The sequence below is a fragment of the Xiphias gladius genome, chromosome 9, assembly GCF_016859285.1.
Source record: "Xiphias gladius isolate SHS-SW01 ecotype Sanya breed wild chromosome 9, ASM1685928v1, whole genome shotgun sequence".
NCBI classification, from domain to species: domain Eukaryota; kingdom Metazoa; phylum Chordata; class Actinopteri; order Istiophoriformes; family Xiphiidae; genus Xiphias; species Xiphias gladius.
Window position 1 is genome coordinate 815,711 of NC_053408.1, and position 15,709 is coordinate 831,419.

Consider the following 15,709-nt stretch of genomic DNA (forward strand, 5'->3'; position numbering starts at 1 on the left):
TCCATATTTGACTTGGACACAAATGCATGTTAAATTGAATCAGTTCTAATCCGTGATGAGCAGTGAGAATTGTGGGTATTCTGGAGGGTTTTCATATCACAAAAGGAGGCTGCTTCGATAAATTGTGATGTTTCATGATCTATAATCTTCCCGAAATAAAGAAACTACCAAAAAGAGCTCTACCGTGTCTGCCTTGTTTTACAGCTACTACGTTTCTACGCCTCTGCGTTTTCTCTCGGTTGCTGTTTTTGGCTCTTGGCTTCGCCCCCTGCAGCGGGTCCAGCTTCGTGGAAAGAAGCTAATTCATTAGTTTAGACTTTTTAGTCATTTTCATGTACCAGAGGCTCTAAGGTTTGAAGCAACTGCAATAGTGAATCTATTTTGTAAACTCTTTCCCAACAGGTTCAGGACGGTTTCGAACAGTAGGTGGCGTTTTGAGCCATTTCTAAAGCCACGAAATGCTGATTTTTGTAACTCTGGCGAGAAACGTCCACGTCGGCACCAGCACTGACGCGTTTCATCACAGTTCAGTCTCTTGCCGTAGTCTCCGGTGTGCAGTGCGTCTCTCAGCGTAGAGGCCAGGACAAAGTGTTAGGTCAGTCGTGGTCCTCACAAGTGTAGAAGTACAAATGTGTGTGTTTCCTGAGCTGGTTTTAGTTAATCTCCTTATGTAAGAGCTCATTTCATTCACTTGTCAGTGCGGCCTGTAATAATCCTCCTGCCCCCCCACTCCTGATCCTCCTCCTGCTCCTGAGCCTCCACCTCCTCCAGCTCTTCCTGCCCCCCCCGATCCTGCTCCTGATCTTCCTCCTCCATCTGATCTTCCTCCTCCACCTCCTCCTCTTCGTCCTGCTCCCCCTTTAATTAATTCTTAATAACTTCTCACGGAAACATCACAGAACCACAGTCAATGTCTTAAATCTAACGACACACGTGTAGCACTAAATGTATTACTTACTGAATTTATCACCATGAAAACACCTTTTTTGGGGGGGGGAAAAAACATTTTATTGTTTAATGACATATTTCATTGGCTTATATTTGGGGAAAACTTTTTTTCTTGTTGGTGTTATAGTAAATGAGAAAATGATCAGAGTTGTAAAATACCTTTAAATGTTGTTTTAATGTGGCTGGTGAACTTGGTTGTGATAAAAATTTGGGGGGAGGGAGGTTGAAGATATTTTTATTAATAACAAAACAACAGTGAAACTAATAAACTCATTTAATTATTTCACATGTTTATGGCTCATAAGCTGCAGATAAGTTTGAGGTTGGTTTGACAGACCTTCGTTTTGGTTAATGAGCGACTTGTTTCACATGTAAACACACTGTAGACGGCGGCATCCACACGCCACGGGGCCACGGGGGGTTAAATAAAGGATCTAAGTACTTCTTTTTTAGACCTTTGTAAACAAAGAGCTGAGGCTCATCGTGATGCTCTGTAGAGCTGCTGCTGGTGGGGGGGGGTCAGCCCCACCACCGACACTCTCCTCACATTGTCAGTTCATACTTCCCTATTATACAGTAGCTGCTTTGAGTTGTTTTTCTACTAAATCCTGACAAAATGGAAAATCTCTCTCTCTCTCTCCTTGATCGCCCCATGATGTCACTAAGGCAGAGAGCGAGAGCGAGAGAGAGAGAGAGAGAGAGAGAGATAAAGCGAGAGAGAGAGATAAAGCGAGCTGCAGCTAAACAGCGGCTGCAGCCTGAATGAAAACCAACCGCAGCTTCACAGCAGAACCTTCAGCCGTGGAACCGTTGAACTGATGGTTTTCAGCTTGTGTCCGACTTCTGGTTTCGCCGGCGTCTCCCTCGGGTTTCATCTGGGTTTTGTTCTGTGTGGATGTAAACATGATGGAGCCTCCTCACGGCAGCCTGAACAGTCCGACCGTGGAGCTGGAGAGTCTGCAGCTGTGTGACCGGGAAGGTCAGTGTGTGTGTGTGTGTGTGTGTGTGTGTACACACTTGTATTACTCGTGTTGTGGGGACATCAGTCTGTTTACACAGTATCACTGTGGGGACCCAACTTCCCTTGGTGGACAAAAAAACAAGTCCCCATAAGGTAAGTCATTCAATTTTAGGGTTTGGGGTTTAGGTTTAGGTTAAGTTTAGCGTAAGGTCAGGCTCAAGATAAGGTTAGATAAGGTTAGGTTCAGGTTTCAAGAGTGTACAATCCCTAACTCTGACCACTGACACTCTTATCACCATAAACCAGTTGAGCTTATCGCTGAGACACAGGAAGCCTGGAGCTCCTGGGCTCAGTGGGTGGTTTTGTAAAGGAGCCTCAGTGAAGCGAAAGTTACCGGATACTTTTACTTGAAACATGAAAAATAAATACCGCAGATTCATATTTCACGTTCAACACAAACGATGAACTCAGGGACACGATGTCTTCAACCTACTCCACAGTTTGAATGGTCAGTACGAGGGTACAAAGGGGACAAAAGGGAAAAACACAGCTCACACAGTGTAAAGCTACAGGAAATGGTTCACAGTGTGTCACGTCGCTGTCGTTGAAGCAGCGACTTGGAGACTGAGGCATTGGGGGGAACCGGAGCGAGGAGGAAACCAGTCGCTCTGCTGGTTCTGTTGTTCAGATGAAACCTGCTGCGCCGAGGTTCATACAAACAGCTGCTGTCGGTGTCAGACCTCCGACAACTCAATCGGTCTGAAGAAGGAACGAAATACGTTCTTCCGGCTTTCAGCAAACGTGCCGCCTAAGAACAAAGTCTGGCAGTACAGACGGTTCTTGCACGAGGCCATTGATTCATCCATCCAACCATCCATCCATCCATCCATCCATCCATCCATCCATCAGCTATGCTGCTCATCCTTTTGAGCGTCACGTGGGGGCTTCAGCCAATCCCGCTTGACTTCAGGCGAGAGGGTACACCCTGGACAGGTCATCAGTCCATCTCGCGGCCGACACGTGGAGACAAACAACCATCACGCCTACGGGCGATTTAGAGTCGCCACTAAACCTGCATGTCTTCGGACTGTGGGAGGAGGCCGCAGGACCCAGAGGACACCCACTCAGGCACGGGGAGGACATACTACCTCCACACAAAGGACCCAGAACCTTCTCGCTGTGAGGCGACCGCGCCAACTACTGTGTTATTTAGGTATTTTTTATTCACCAGGTTTAGCTGACAAACATTAGCAGCAGAACTCGCAGCGTTAATTCTCACATTTCCACATTCGTAATGATGCCAACAGCTGCGTCTCTGATCCCCAGTGGTGGAAGAAGTATTCAGAGCATTCCCCTGAGTAAACGTACCTTTACTGCATGACGCTGATACTCCATTACCAGTAAAAGTCCCGCATTGAAAATTTTTGGGTTACAGAAGTATCATCTCCAAAAAAAGGGAAAAGTACTCATTATGTCTTTGACCTTGTCAGTGCTGCATTCTTAGAGTATTGGATCCTTGTTAGTGACACATTAACATGCGAGCAGTATTTTAATGTTGTAGTGGATCAAGGTGGAGCTAATTTTAACTGCTACACAATAAAGCATCATATTTTATATACTTATATGTTTTGTGCATAAAATCTTAATCTGAAAAGTCGAACGTAGAAGCGTAATATTTAACAATGTTTCCCTCGTAAATGTAGCGGATACGAGTATAAAATGGTATGAAAGTGTAAACACGTCAGACGTGTCCTAAGGTCCGGTTCCTGTGAGCCGAGCAGCAGCTGACGGACTCTGCAGCAGATCAGCAGAGATTAGCATCAGGATCAAGCGGTGTGGTGTTTTACATCAGCATCGTCCGCTTGTGTCGTACAGAGGAAGTGAAGGATTATAATTCGCTGGAAGAGTCGAGGTTCGGGATCCCCGCGGCCAGTGAGGGTCTCGCAGCTGAGAGCCATCACCTCTGCCTGAAGATCATCTCATCCCTCGTCAACTCTGCCTGAAGATCATCTCCTCCCTCTGTGTCTTCATTTCAGTTTGATGGATCAGAAACGAACGGCATCATGAAATGGGCCCTTGAGCATCAGCCTCAGTGACAGTGTCACATTAAGCCGATTACGTTTGTCAACCCGCCTGCGTCCAGACCGACACCGAGGGTCTAATTCTGAAAAATGGCGGCCTGGTGGTTCGGCGTCTACGCTCTCAACTGAGACTTTACAAAACAACCTCGACACATTGGCGAATATGGATGTAAATGACACCAACAGAGCAGAGCCAGGCTGCGCCAGGGGAAGGGAGTCCTTGGCTCTGCCGGGTAAACAGGAGGTCACCAACCCTGAGCTGCTCCAGGGGAAATACTGGGCGCTTTAAGTTTCTCGCACACTTAAGGAGGGCTTTTAATTTGAAGGGTCCGCATGAGCAGCACTCTTGTTTTCAACAAACAGTAACAAACAAATGTAGATAAACTGCAGTCATTACAAACAGTAAGAACCTGAAAGACCTGAGAATACTGGACCACACCGGGGCTTAAAAGGCCTGAGAATACTGGACCACACCGGGGTTGAAAGACCTGAGAATACTGGACCACACCGGGGTTGAAAGACCTGAGAATACTGGACCACATCGGGGCTGAAAGACCTGAGAATACTGGACCACACTGGGTTTGAAAGACCTGAGAATACTGGACCACATCGGGGCTGAATCTAGAAGCTAGAGAAATAGATAGAAAGGATTGAAATTCATACTCAAATTCAAAAACAAATCTATGTAACATAGGCGCAGATATTGACAGTAGGGATCAGTAGGGATCTGCAGAACTGGACTAAAACTTTCCTCTAAAGTTTCTGATTTCTGATGGATTTAAGGTTTTGTAAACAATGTTTTCCCACTGTAGGTTTGCAGAGGTTGTAGTTGCAAGAAATGTGAACTCTTTTACATTTTCAACTGGTGTTTCCCCAGATCCAGATCCAGATATCAGGTCCGGTTTTAGAAGAAGCACATCGTCAGAACCAGCGCGGTTAAGAAGAGCTTTAACGTTTAGTGAACTAACGCCAGCGCTTTCTCTTTACATCTCTATATATTACTCATAGTGGACTGTTCGCATCCAAACCATCGGGTTCAGCTTCCCAACCTCAGTAATAATGACCTGTTCATACGTTCATTCATCAGGAAATGAAGCCGCGTTCAGTTTTTCCTGTGATTACAGTTACAGCCGGGACTTTTGAGCTGATACACAGACAAACGTTTTAGTCTCTCAGGTGTAAAATCTCAAGTTGAGTTTTCTTGCAGTCCCATGAACTGGACCTCTTCAGTTAGATCCTTCCTGTAGGATTTGTTCTTCAGTTTTTCCATCTTTTACAACAACAGCCTGTCTTGGTGTTAATACTGAAATGAGTGAGTCACAGTGGAGGACGGGCGACCAGCTTTCTCAGCTTCTAGGCGGTGAAGTGTTTTCCCTTTTCTCTTTGTGGACTAAACTTTGGCGGCAGATCCGCTCCGGTGAATCTCCAGAGTGGCTGTAGACGACTGTGGCTAATCACCTTCCCGTGGTAAATGAACAGACGCTTCACCTCCTCCATTCACTGACGGGATGGAGGGGTGAGGAGGAGGAGGAGGGCGGAGGAAGGAAGGTCAGGGGGAACTCTCTCTCTGCCTTTCCAGTCTTTTTCTCTTTTCCGGAAAGAGAAGAAAAGGCCAACATTTCACCATAAACACAGAACGGTAAGAAAAGAAAAGACAGAGGAAGGAAATGTTGGATTTTTACCGTCTTTTCCAGAGGGGAGCAGGTATCTACCGCTGAGGAATGAGGGACATTTGAATGAACTGCGCCATTAGAACAAAAAAATTAACTGTCCAAGGGTTTCATGCCGTGTATTAACATAAGAAAAATGTGCGTGGACTTCAGTTTCAAAGTATCTGCAGAGACATCACGGGAAGGATTTAAACCAAATCCTTCAGACGGGCCTGGATCGCTCCGAAGTGGCCGTGGCTCAGTGAAAGCAGACGGCCTCCACCCACCACCTCCCTCCTCCCTGCTGTTAGAACAGGAGGACGGGGGACAGATCGATAAACAGACCTGGACCACAGGCTTTGGACACGGGAACCAACCTGCTGCTGTGAAATATGACGGCGAACGGTCAAGTGTGAGTTTCGCTCTTCATTTGGAAAGTCGGCAGAAATATTTTCAGGTTTTACTGAGAGTGAGAGAGCAGCGTTTATCAGACTTCACACTGCTCCTGCTGGAGCCACCTGGAAAGACCTGGAAAGACCTGGAAAGACCTGGAAACACCTTTGACTTGGGAGCTGGTTTCATTCCTACTTGCTCACAGGCTGCATGGGAAGTCATTTGCTGGATATTTCATCCATGCGGTCGGCACGGACAAAAAGAAAAGACAGCCACCAGCCTGAGAGTCTCTGTCCTCTGTCACTTCTCCTCCTCAACAGGCTCCTTGTTCGGCCTGAAGCGCTCTGTGTCTCTGCTGACTGAGGCCTTTTGTCCTCCCAGCTCAACTCCGACAAGATGCAGAATACAAGGAGGGAGGGAAGGAGGGATGAAGAGCGAGAGAGAGATGAGAGAGAGGAGGTGAGTACAGAGGAGGGAGCAGAGACTGGACACAAGTTGGACTCTGACACAAAGAAATCCGGTTCACGTGAAATCTTCCTGAAACGTCTACGTTATCTAGAGCTAAAAACACACCATGGCCTGAGCTGAGGTTGAAAGAGAATCTGATTTTAAATCTCATGTAAGTCTTGTTTAGCTGTTAATCCATCTTCAAGGGATGTGAAGGGACCAAATAATTGATCGATATGAGCTTGAAGAGTAAGGTTGGGGGACAGGGAGGGCTCACAGGACCTTTTCCCGCCTTTTGTTCGTCCTGCAGAAGACAGCGTGAGAGACACTGGTTACGTCGCTACGGAGACTCAGGAGGTACAAAGAGGTGACGGGCAGCAGTGTCATTTCTACAGGAAACATAAACAAAAGCGATGGTAACTAAAAATGGCTCGATAAAGATAAAACTCATGAGGTGTTAGAAGCAGAGAAAGTCCAGCGTCTGTTTGGAGAAGCAGTGAGACGTGAGATTCTTCTCTCTGATCCTCTTCAGTCACGGAATCTGGTTCACGTTCAGCACTGTAGCTTGTGTTTAATGTGAAACACTGAAGAAATAAATGACAAAGAAGTGTTTTTAAAAAAAAAGGTCATTTGTTTTGAAGGAACAGAGTCACTTCCTGTGAAACGGGTGAAAATCTACTTGTCTGAGGTCGAGCTTTCGACTGCATCTCATGGTCTTCATTCAGGCCCCTTGATGGAATGTGACCTGGATCTGATGTGGAATTTGAGTCCGGGTGGCTGTAATCTGACCTTTTATGGGTTAATCCATGTCTGGGCTGTAGTGATGATAAAAAACACACACACACACACACACACACACACACACACACACACACACACACACACACACACACACACACGACACGATCTCCTTACATCACCAGTGAGCCTCAGGATAAATTGTCACGCTGAGCTGATGCTGAATCTCTGACCAGCTGCAGCAAACATGACACAGACTTAGCTGCAGTCGGTCCGTTGGGGGTGGGGGGCACTCCCCATCGCTCTCCAACAACTCTGGAAATAGAAGAAGAAAAAGAAAAAAGTAGAAGAAGAAGAAAAAGTAGAAAAAGTAGAAGAAGAAAAGGAAAAAGTAGAAGAAGAAAAGTAGAAGAAGCAGAAGACGACGTGTACAGAAGTGAAATTCATTCATTTAAAATCTTGAGACATTTCCTCATTTTTTTGTCTGACATCAGCGACTCCTACAAAGAAGCAGCTCAGTCCCAGCTCTGGTTTTCATTCCTCTGGTGGATGTAAAGTTTTTCCATCTCCGTGTCACCGAGGCGACACTTGTCTGTTCATGCCTGTACGTCAGTTTTCGTTGTGTGTGTGTGTGATTTCCAGGCACGGAGTCTGCGGACAGCGGCATCGGGGATGTGGACGACCTGCCGGTTCCTCAGCGGATCCACATCAGTAACATCACCTGTGATTCGTTCAAGATCGACTGGGACATGGACAGCAGAGGCCGAGAGAGGATCACACACTACTTCATCGACCTCAACAAGAAGGAGAGCAAGAAGGAGAACAAGTTCAAACACAAGGTTGGTGCAACCAAGGGTCTGCTGCTCCTGCTCTGATCCGCTGCACAACCAGCTCAGCTCAGCTGTGCTGAACTGTGACGTCCTCGTCCAGTCTCCGTTTTAGGACGCTAAGTAAGACAGTACCCAGACAGAGCATAAGTGAAAGTCCTCCTCTGCCCGTCCTCCACATCCTGCGCCTTTGTTTTTCAGGACGTGCCGACTAAGCTGGTGGCGAAGACGGTTCCCCTGCCGATGACGGTGAGAGGTCACTGGTTCCTGAGTCCTCGTACAGAGTACACGGTGTCCGTCCAGACGGCCGCCAAGCAGCCAGACGGAGACTACAGCGTTTCTCAGTGGAGCGAGGTCACCGAGTTCTGCACCGCAGGTGGGACGGAGGACTCGCCGTCTCAGTCCATGACCCCATCACCCCCCCATCCTGCACTCACACTGCCTCGAGACGAGAGTCTGCTGCTCCGCTGCCGTTTAACATCCTCTCTCCACTGTGGAGTCTTCTCCCTCAGTGTGTTTCATGTCCTGTTGGTCTCCGAAAGCTTTTTACAAAAAAAAGAACCAGACATTAAATTGTCTTTGCAGTGTCACTGAAAACAATTTAAAAGATCATAAATTCATTCTGCAGACGCCCTGTTCAAGAGTTTGCACAGGTTTTGTTGTTCTTTGACAATAATAATAATAAGAAATTGTTAAATTTACTAAAAGAATTAGAGTAATAACAAACTGGAGACGAGGAACAAATTTATAGCTGAGACCTTGAGTCTTGAAGGGATTAAAGCACCAACAGCCCCACTCAAAAAACCCCCCACAAAGTTCTGATGCCAAGAGAAAATTCGGCTGAACAGAGGCACCAGACAGAACAACAGTTAACTCCACATGACACGTGATGTGTAACATGTTAACATGACCGGTCACGTGTCTGCAGATTACTCCACCGTCCATCTGAACCAGCTGCTGCAGAAGGCCGAGGCCGTCGCCGGCAGGATGCTGCCGTTCGCCGTCTTCTACAGAAACCAGCAGAGGGAGTACTTCCAACAAGCCAGGTGTGTGTGTCCTGCCGCAGTGACTGCTGACGTCCATCCTCTGTCTTCCGCAGGTGTGTTTTAACCCCGTGTGTGCTGTGAACAGCCCCTCTTATCGTTCCAGAGACGCTCAGTGCCGTCGGATGCTGCCGGCGGTTAAAGACAACAGCGGCAGCCACGGGTCGCCCATCAGCGGCAAACTGGAGGGGATCTTCTTCAGCTGCAACACAGAGTTCAACACAGGAAAACCCCCCCAGGACTCCCCGTATGGACCCTTCCGCTTCCAGGTACAGCCGTGGACAGGTGATGAGACGATGGGCGCCCACGGTCGGTTTGCTTTGCGACCTTTCGGTGACTTTTTTATGGAAGATTTAAAATGGCTGGATAAATACCAAAAACAGACACAGTATTTACGGTCATAATCAAATGCTAAAATTGCAATTGGAGCCATTGAATAAACCAGCAACGTCTCAGTTCAGACCAGCATAGAAAATGATGCTGAATCTGTAGGTGGTCCGTGAGTTCTGGACATGATCCTGAAATCCGACTTCTTGATTACCAGAGGGTGTTAGACTAGTACTAGTAGAAGTAGAGGAAGTACTAATACTGCATCTCGTACATTTGTTTCTTCACAGATCCAAGCAGACGTCCTGTTCAACCAAAACACCAATGTCTACTTTGGGGATTTCTACTGCATGTACACGTCCTACCACTACGTCATCCTGGTCCTGGCTCCCGACAGCTCCGAAGGGGACGTCTTCTGTAAAGGGAGGCTGCCGGCCCTGGACAGATCCGACAACCGCTTCCTGACCTGCACCAAGGAGGGTGACGGCTCACTGTCTTTCCGTCACGCTCAGGACGTCATCCTGGAGGTGATCTACACGGAACCGGTGGATCTGTCTTTGGGAACCATATCGCAGATCAGCGGCCACCAACTGATGAGTCAGTCCACGGTCAACGCCAAGAAAGACCCCAGCTGCAAGATCTGCAACATCAGTGTGGGACGTTAATGGGATCTTTAGACTGGACACCCAGCTAACCTGCTAATAACTAGTAGTAGCTAACAAGCTACTAACTAAGTTCAACACTGACTCTTTGTGGAATGACTGACGGATTATTCCTGATGATCAAAGAGTAACTTAATACTAAACCTGCTTTTTAAACACACACATATAACCATTAGTTAGAATACCACCGGCTGATTCTGGTGTTATACCATCACCATTTCTTACAGCCAGAATTCACAGAACCACGGTTACATATGTAACTGAAACAACATTGGGAGCTAAAGTGAAACCAGAACTTTTGGGTTAAATTACACCAGTAAGGGAGCTCATTCAAATAACTGACATTTGTAACCACGCAAATGTTTAAAAATCCACCACCTGGTTTACGTCTCTAGATCATATGGTTAGATCAGAAGTTCCCAAGGTCGGTGCCGACATGGACAGGCCGAGATTCGTTTCAATGTTTTTTCCTTAACATAGCGACTTTTATGTTACGTTTTAAAACAAATGAAACAGAAAAATAAAATCCTTGTATTAAAAATGCTATTTTAAAAAGAGACGGACCATAGTGAGTTAAACTGTCTGTAAGAACAACAGGACAGTGGAGCGTCTGTGGAGAGATTTTGAAAAAATCTGAATTCAGAAGAGAGCGTTGGTGAGTTTTGTGGATATGGAGGAAACCAGGCTGCGATGACCTAAGTATCTGTAGTTATTGTTCGTTTAACTTGCGCATCTTCGCACGGCCTCATCCACAATGCACCGACATGGGGCCGAACCTGCAGCCTCGTCTCGCTCCACATCTTCATTTAGTTCTTTTCTGTCCACCTGCTTCTTGACATTCATCATCCATGTGCATGGATTTGATGCAGTCAGAGTTTTCAGCACCAAAACCTCTTTCCATTCATTTCTACAACAAAAACATTTATTGTGGAATAGTTTTTAGAATCCAGTCATCTCTCCGTCTTCTATCTCCTCATCGGGGGGGCGCCTGGCAGTCTCCGCCCTGAGCAGCCGAAGGGAACCGTCCATCAAACTGAGCTGCACATCTTCTCCTCGGCTCACTTTCTCTGGACTCATCATAAAAACTTCCCCTCTCATCCTTTTAACCCTCTAAAGCTGCTCCTTAAAACCAGCTGGACAAATGTCCCGAACGGCGCCAGGCGGGAGGACCCGAAGGAGGCTTCTGAACCGAACCCGTGAAAGCCGTGACATTTTCTGCGATAGGACGGAGCCTGACGACGCACTGGCAAATGACGGATTATGCCTCTGTCACCGTGGCAACCTCGAGATTATGTAATGCCACATGCAGAGGATTGACAGCTGCAAAACTCTTAATTTTTCTAATCAGATTAGGACGCATAAGACACTTCCTTTAACTCTGTCAAACAGCCTCTTAAACTTAACTCTTTAATCCGTGTCTCCTTGGCAGGAGGGAGGAAAGAGAAAATAGCACAATAAAGGTACCACATGAAGATGTATAAAATAATAAAACTAATAATTATAATGGGGTGAATAGTACTACTAATAAAACTAGATATAATAATAGATGATAATCATAATAACTGAAGCAGTGGGTGGTGAACAGGATCATGGGGCAGTAGGTGGTTTACAGTCACAGATCCAGACTCTGCAGCACCAGGGGCAGAAACACCTGCAGAAAGCAACAGGAAGAGAGAGGAGTGAGACGAGGAAGGACAAAACTACGTCAGGGAGAAGAAGCCAAGTTAGTAACGAGCATTGACAACTGAGGTTCATGGAGTGTTAGTAATAATATTGCGTAAAGGAAGCATATATAAGGTGAATAGAACTGGTCCAAGCACAGAACCTTGTGGAACTCCATGATTAACTTTTGAGTATATGGAGGATTTATCGTTAACATGCAGAAACTGAAATCGATCTGATAGATAGGACCTAAACCAGCTTAGAGTGGTTCCTTCAATCCCAAAGAAATGTTCCAGTCTCTGTAACAGGACGTGATGGTCAATGGTATCAAATGCAGCACCAAGATCTAACAAGACAATTATAGAGACAAGTCCTTTGTCCAACGTTTCCAACTGTTATCATTGTAATCACTCTGTCGATCCTCTGACTTTTCCTGTAACACTGGGGTTTTCACAGTCTGACACTCCGGACCCTGCCCTCCCCTTCCCTTCTCCCTAAAATTCTCCTCAACACCGTGGACGTTCAGTCAACTGTCACCGGATCACTGTGATACTGAAGGAAACTTAAAAACAGGAAGATTCTGAATGAAGTTCTGCAGCCTCTTTTCCTCTGGTTTCTAAGTGGAATCCTGGAGCTTTATTCTGGAGGGACATCAGAGATCACGATGCCCTCAGGAAGTGGACGTTAAACTCGATCTAAACGTAGGCGTTTTGCGTCTGTGTGTTCAGATTTGACTCAGTTAGGACTCAAGTTTTGATGCAAATTGCAGCATTAGGGGGCAGAGTCTTCTAAAGTACCTTAACTGTCCTTTTATCTGACACAGTGTCTTTGCCCCCCGAAATGCTAAGACGATGAAAATGGTAAACATTATACCTGCCAAGCATGTTAGCAGCCTAACTTTAGCATTCAGCCCAAAGAATGTGTGGAGTAAAAAAAGACAGTGAATCTGATTCTGCTGCACCGATTTTAATCTCTCTTTTTTTTTTTTTGAACTGTCCATCATGAGTCGGACTGTGTTGTAGGAGTGACATGATTAATCTGTGGAGCGCTATAATAAAAAATAAAGATCTGTAGGTTTGAACAAAGTCTGGCTTCATTTTGTACGGACCGTGGCAGAAGAATTTTAGACAAACCAGACCCTGCGGTGTGTTTGTCTCTGTGGGTTACATGTGCTGTTAACATGTCATTCAGGAAAGACGCATGATAATGCAAGAGCAAATGTGCACTAGGCCGATATCTCAAATCTGGTTACATAAATTCAGCGGACTCACCCTTGAATCTGTGGTTTATTATCGGCTTCTGATCAGTTGGCCGATGAGGAGAGAAAATATGGAGACAGCACATCTGGTTAACAGAGGAGGAGATGCCGAGTCCAGCAGTGAGAGAAGAGCCAGAGACAGATGTCTACCTGGACGTGGATCACCTGCTGACGGTGCCGCTGCTGCCGTGGAGCCCTGGTAGGAGAAAGGTTCAAAACCACGGAGGAAAAACACAGAATTAAAGTCACAAAACATGAGCAGTAAAACAGAGCGAAGGGTCTTCGGTCCACTGTCCGGTATTTAACAGAGGACATGACCCTCAACGCCATTTCTATCACCGTTTTTTTTTAAGCATTTCACGGGCTAATCGATTAATCAAGAAAATAATCGGCAGCTTAATTGATCAAGGAAATAATCAGTAGGTGTGGCCCTGATGTTTTACAAAATACTGTAAGACATTTGAATTATGAATATCTGTGGTACAGGTTATATTTTCTTAAAGTTGACCTATTCTGCTCTCATAGATATTATTTATATAATGATGCATTAACATTTTAGCAGTTTTATTTAGAGCTACAACTAATGATTATTTCCACCATGGACTAATCTGATGATAATTTGTTGATTAATCCCTTTATTGCTCGTTTTGTAAAATGTAAGAAAATAGTGAGAAATGCAGTCGCTACTACTCAGGGCTCTAAGTGGCGTCTTCAGATGTTTGAGTTCGTTCAACCCTCAAAGTTATTCAGCTCACTGTCCTTTAAGACAAGGAAAAGCATCGAAACTGTCACATTAGCCATGAAATGTTTGACATTAAAATTATGAAAACAGCTCCTGTTTTACCGCTTAAGCCCAAATTTTAAATATGGTTGGGTAATGTTTTACAATGCATCATATTAAGAGTTCTACATATGACTTGTATGTAAAACTTTCATTTGTAAAGTAACTACAGCAGCCAAGTAAATGTGGTGGAGCAGCAGTACAAAGTAGCACAAAAAGGAAATACTCAAGTACTTCAGTACAGCACTAGAGTAGATGCATTTAGATCTTTCCCCCACTGGTTTCCAACCTGTCGAATCATCTAACTGCTCCTGTTCCTTACTTTGATGAGTGTAATGTAATTATTCTTGAAAGGATGTTCAGAGTTAAATGAAAATATAACCCAAGTATATTTCCACATCTCCCATCGTTTGCTCTGACACTTGCTGACATTTTGACTGTTGTGCATGGGAAAGTTGTACATTTCATTTTCACACACAAATGCTAAATGTTTGTGTCATTTGTGGTGAAACAATTGTAAGAGTCAGATTCTGACCCGGCTTTGACCAAATCTGTCGGTTCTAGCTTTGCAGCGCACTGGTAAACTGGTCACGATTCCAGAGCGAGTTCGCTCAGTGATCGACGCACGTTTTCACCGACATGAGCTCTGAGCTGCTGGAAAGCATAAAATCTGTTGTTCCGTCCGTCAAAATGCTGCTTTATATGGACGCTGCTTCTCCGATTTTCTCCTCAGTACACTGGAAAGAAAGAGGCTCGGCGTGGACGGATGAGTCAACCGACTTGGACAGCAGAGACTGTTGTTCACATCCTGTGGAGGCCGAGAGTCCGCTCTCCTGGACTGTATAGAAGCTCAGGCTCAGCCAGAACCACCTACTCGGTGATCACGTGACCTCATCTCCAAGAACTGAATCGAACAGCTACACGTCAAACTGACTTCAGCTGTCGGACTCATCTCGTGTGACGGCTGAATGCGTTTCATCAGATCCAACAGTTTCTATCATCAGACTGGTCTTCAGACTGTCTGCTGTTGATCAACGCCGTCTTCTACGCCATCCGGACCGTCTGACGGATGTGTCCTGGCATGTCAGGCCCAGAGGAGAACAGCAAGCTGGATGATTATAACCTCAGCGTTTCCAGAGTTGCCGCAGGGCTGGCTGAGGAGGAAGGAGTCCAGGCAGCAGAGTAGGACCCTCCGAGGAGCTCAGCTCACATCAGGTTGGATGTCCATCAGCTCAGTCAAGGATCTTACATTCAAAGTCAGGCGGGTCTGGTTGACTCGCCAGCGCTGCAGTATGGGCTCTGCTTCTTCAGATTCCACCTGTAGCTTTTACTGGGATTGCTCGTTATTAGGCAGAGGCGGCGTCAGGTGACCTTTCAACCCATGGGACTGTACAGACGGCATTTACACCTGATGAGATAGGATCACGATGCGAGTCTGACCACCTCCAGATGTGGTGCATTTACACCTGCATCAACCAGCTAAGTTGTCTGGATACAGATTGCATGTTAATACCAGGTGTAAACGGGGACTCTAGCTCTCCTGAAACACTGGGGAAATAAATTTATTTCACATCTTTATTCTGATATTCCCCACTTGAAAACCATAGAAAAAAAAAAAAAACAAACACAAATAGATATGAGATACAGAAGTGGTCCTCACAAACACACTTTACAAAAGTCAGAGAATCCTTAAAATATAAAACTTTGTCTTCCATAACCTGAAGACAGAAATAAATACATTTACAGCAGTTAAAAAGTCCATCCGTGCAAAGTCTTCTCATTTCATATGACTTACCTTTTTCAAATTTCTCTGCTTGATATGGGTCAGAACAGAGGACGATTTGTCACCAAACATTTGTCAAAGGCACATTATCACCGTTCAGTACTGAAGCTGTGAGCCCGAGCCATCTTAAAACCCTCCCTGCTGGTGCG

General features: G+C 45.7%; 1 protein-coding gene across 1 annotated transcript; it reads left to right on the forward strand.

Moving 5' to 3' along the window:
* Positions 1 to 1,772: 1,772 nt before the first annotated feature.
* LOC120793930 (phytanoyl-CoA hydroxylase-interacting protein-like) lies at positions 1,773 to 11,934 on the forward strand. The gene is made up of 6 exons (XM_040134385.1): positions 1,773 to 1,927; positions 7,860 to 8,056; positions 8,246 to 8,420; positions 8,973 to 9,090; positions 9,176 to 9,356; positions 9,705 to 11,934. Exons 1-6 carry the CDS (start codon positions 1,852 to 1,854, stop codon positions 10,077 to 10,079), a joined length of 1,122 nt encoding a protein of 373 aa, XP_039990319.1. The 5' UTR covers positions 1,773 to 1,851; the 3' UTR covers positions 10,080 to 11,934.
* Positions 11,935 to 15,709: the final 3,775 nt, after the last annotated feature.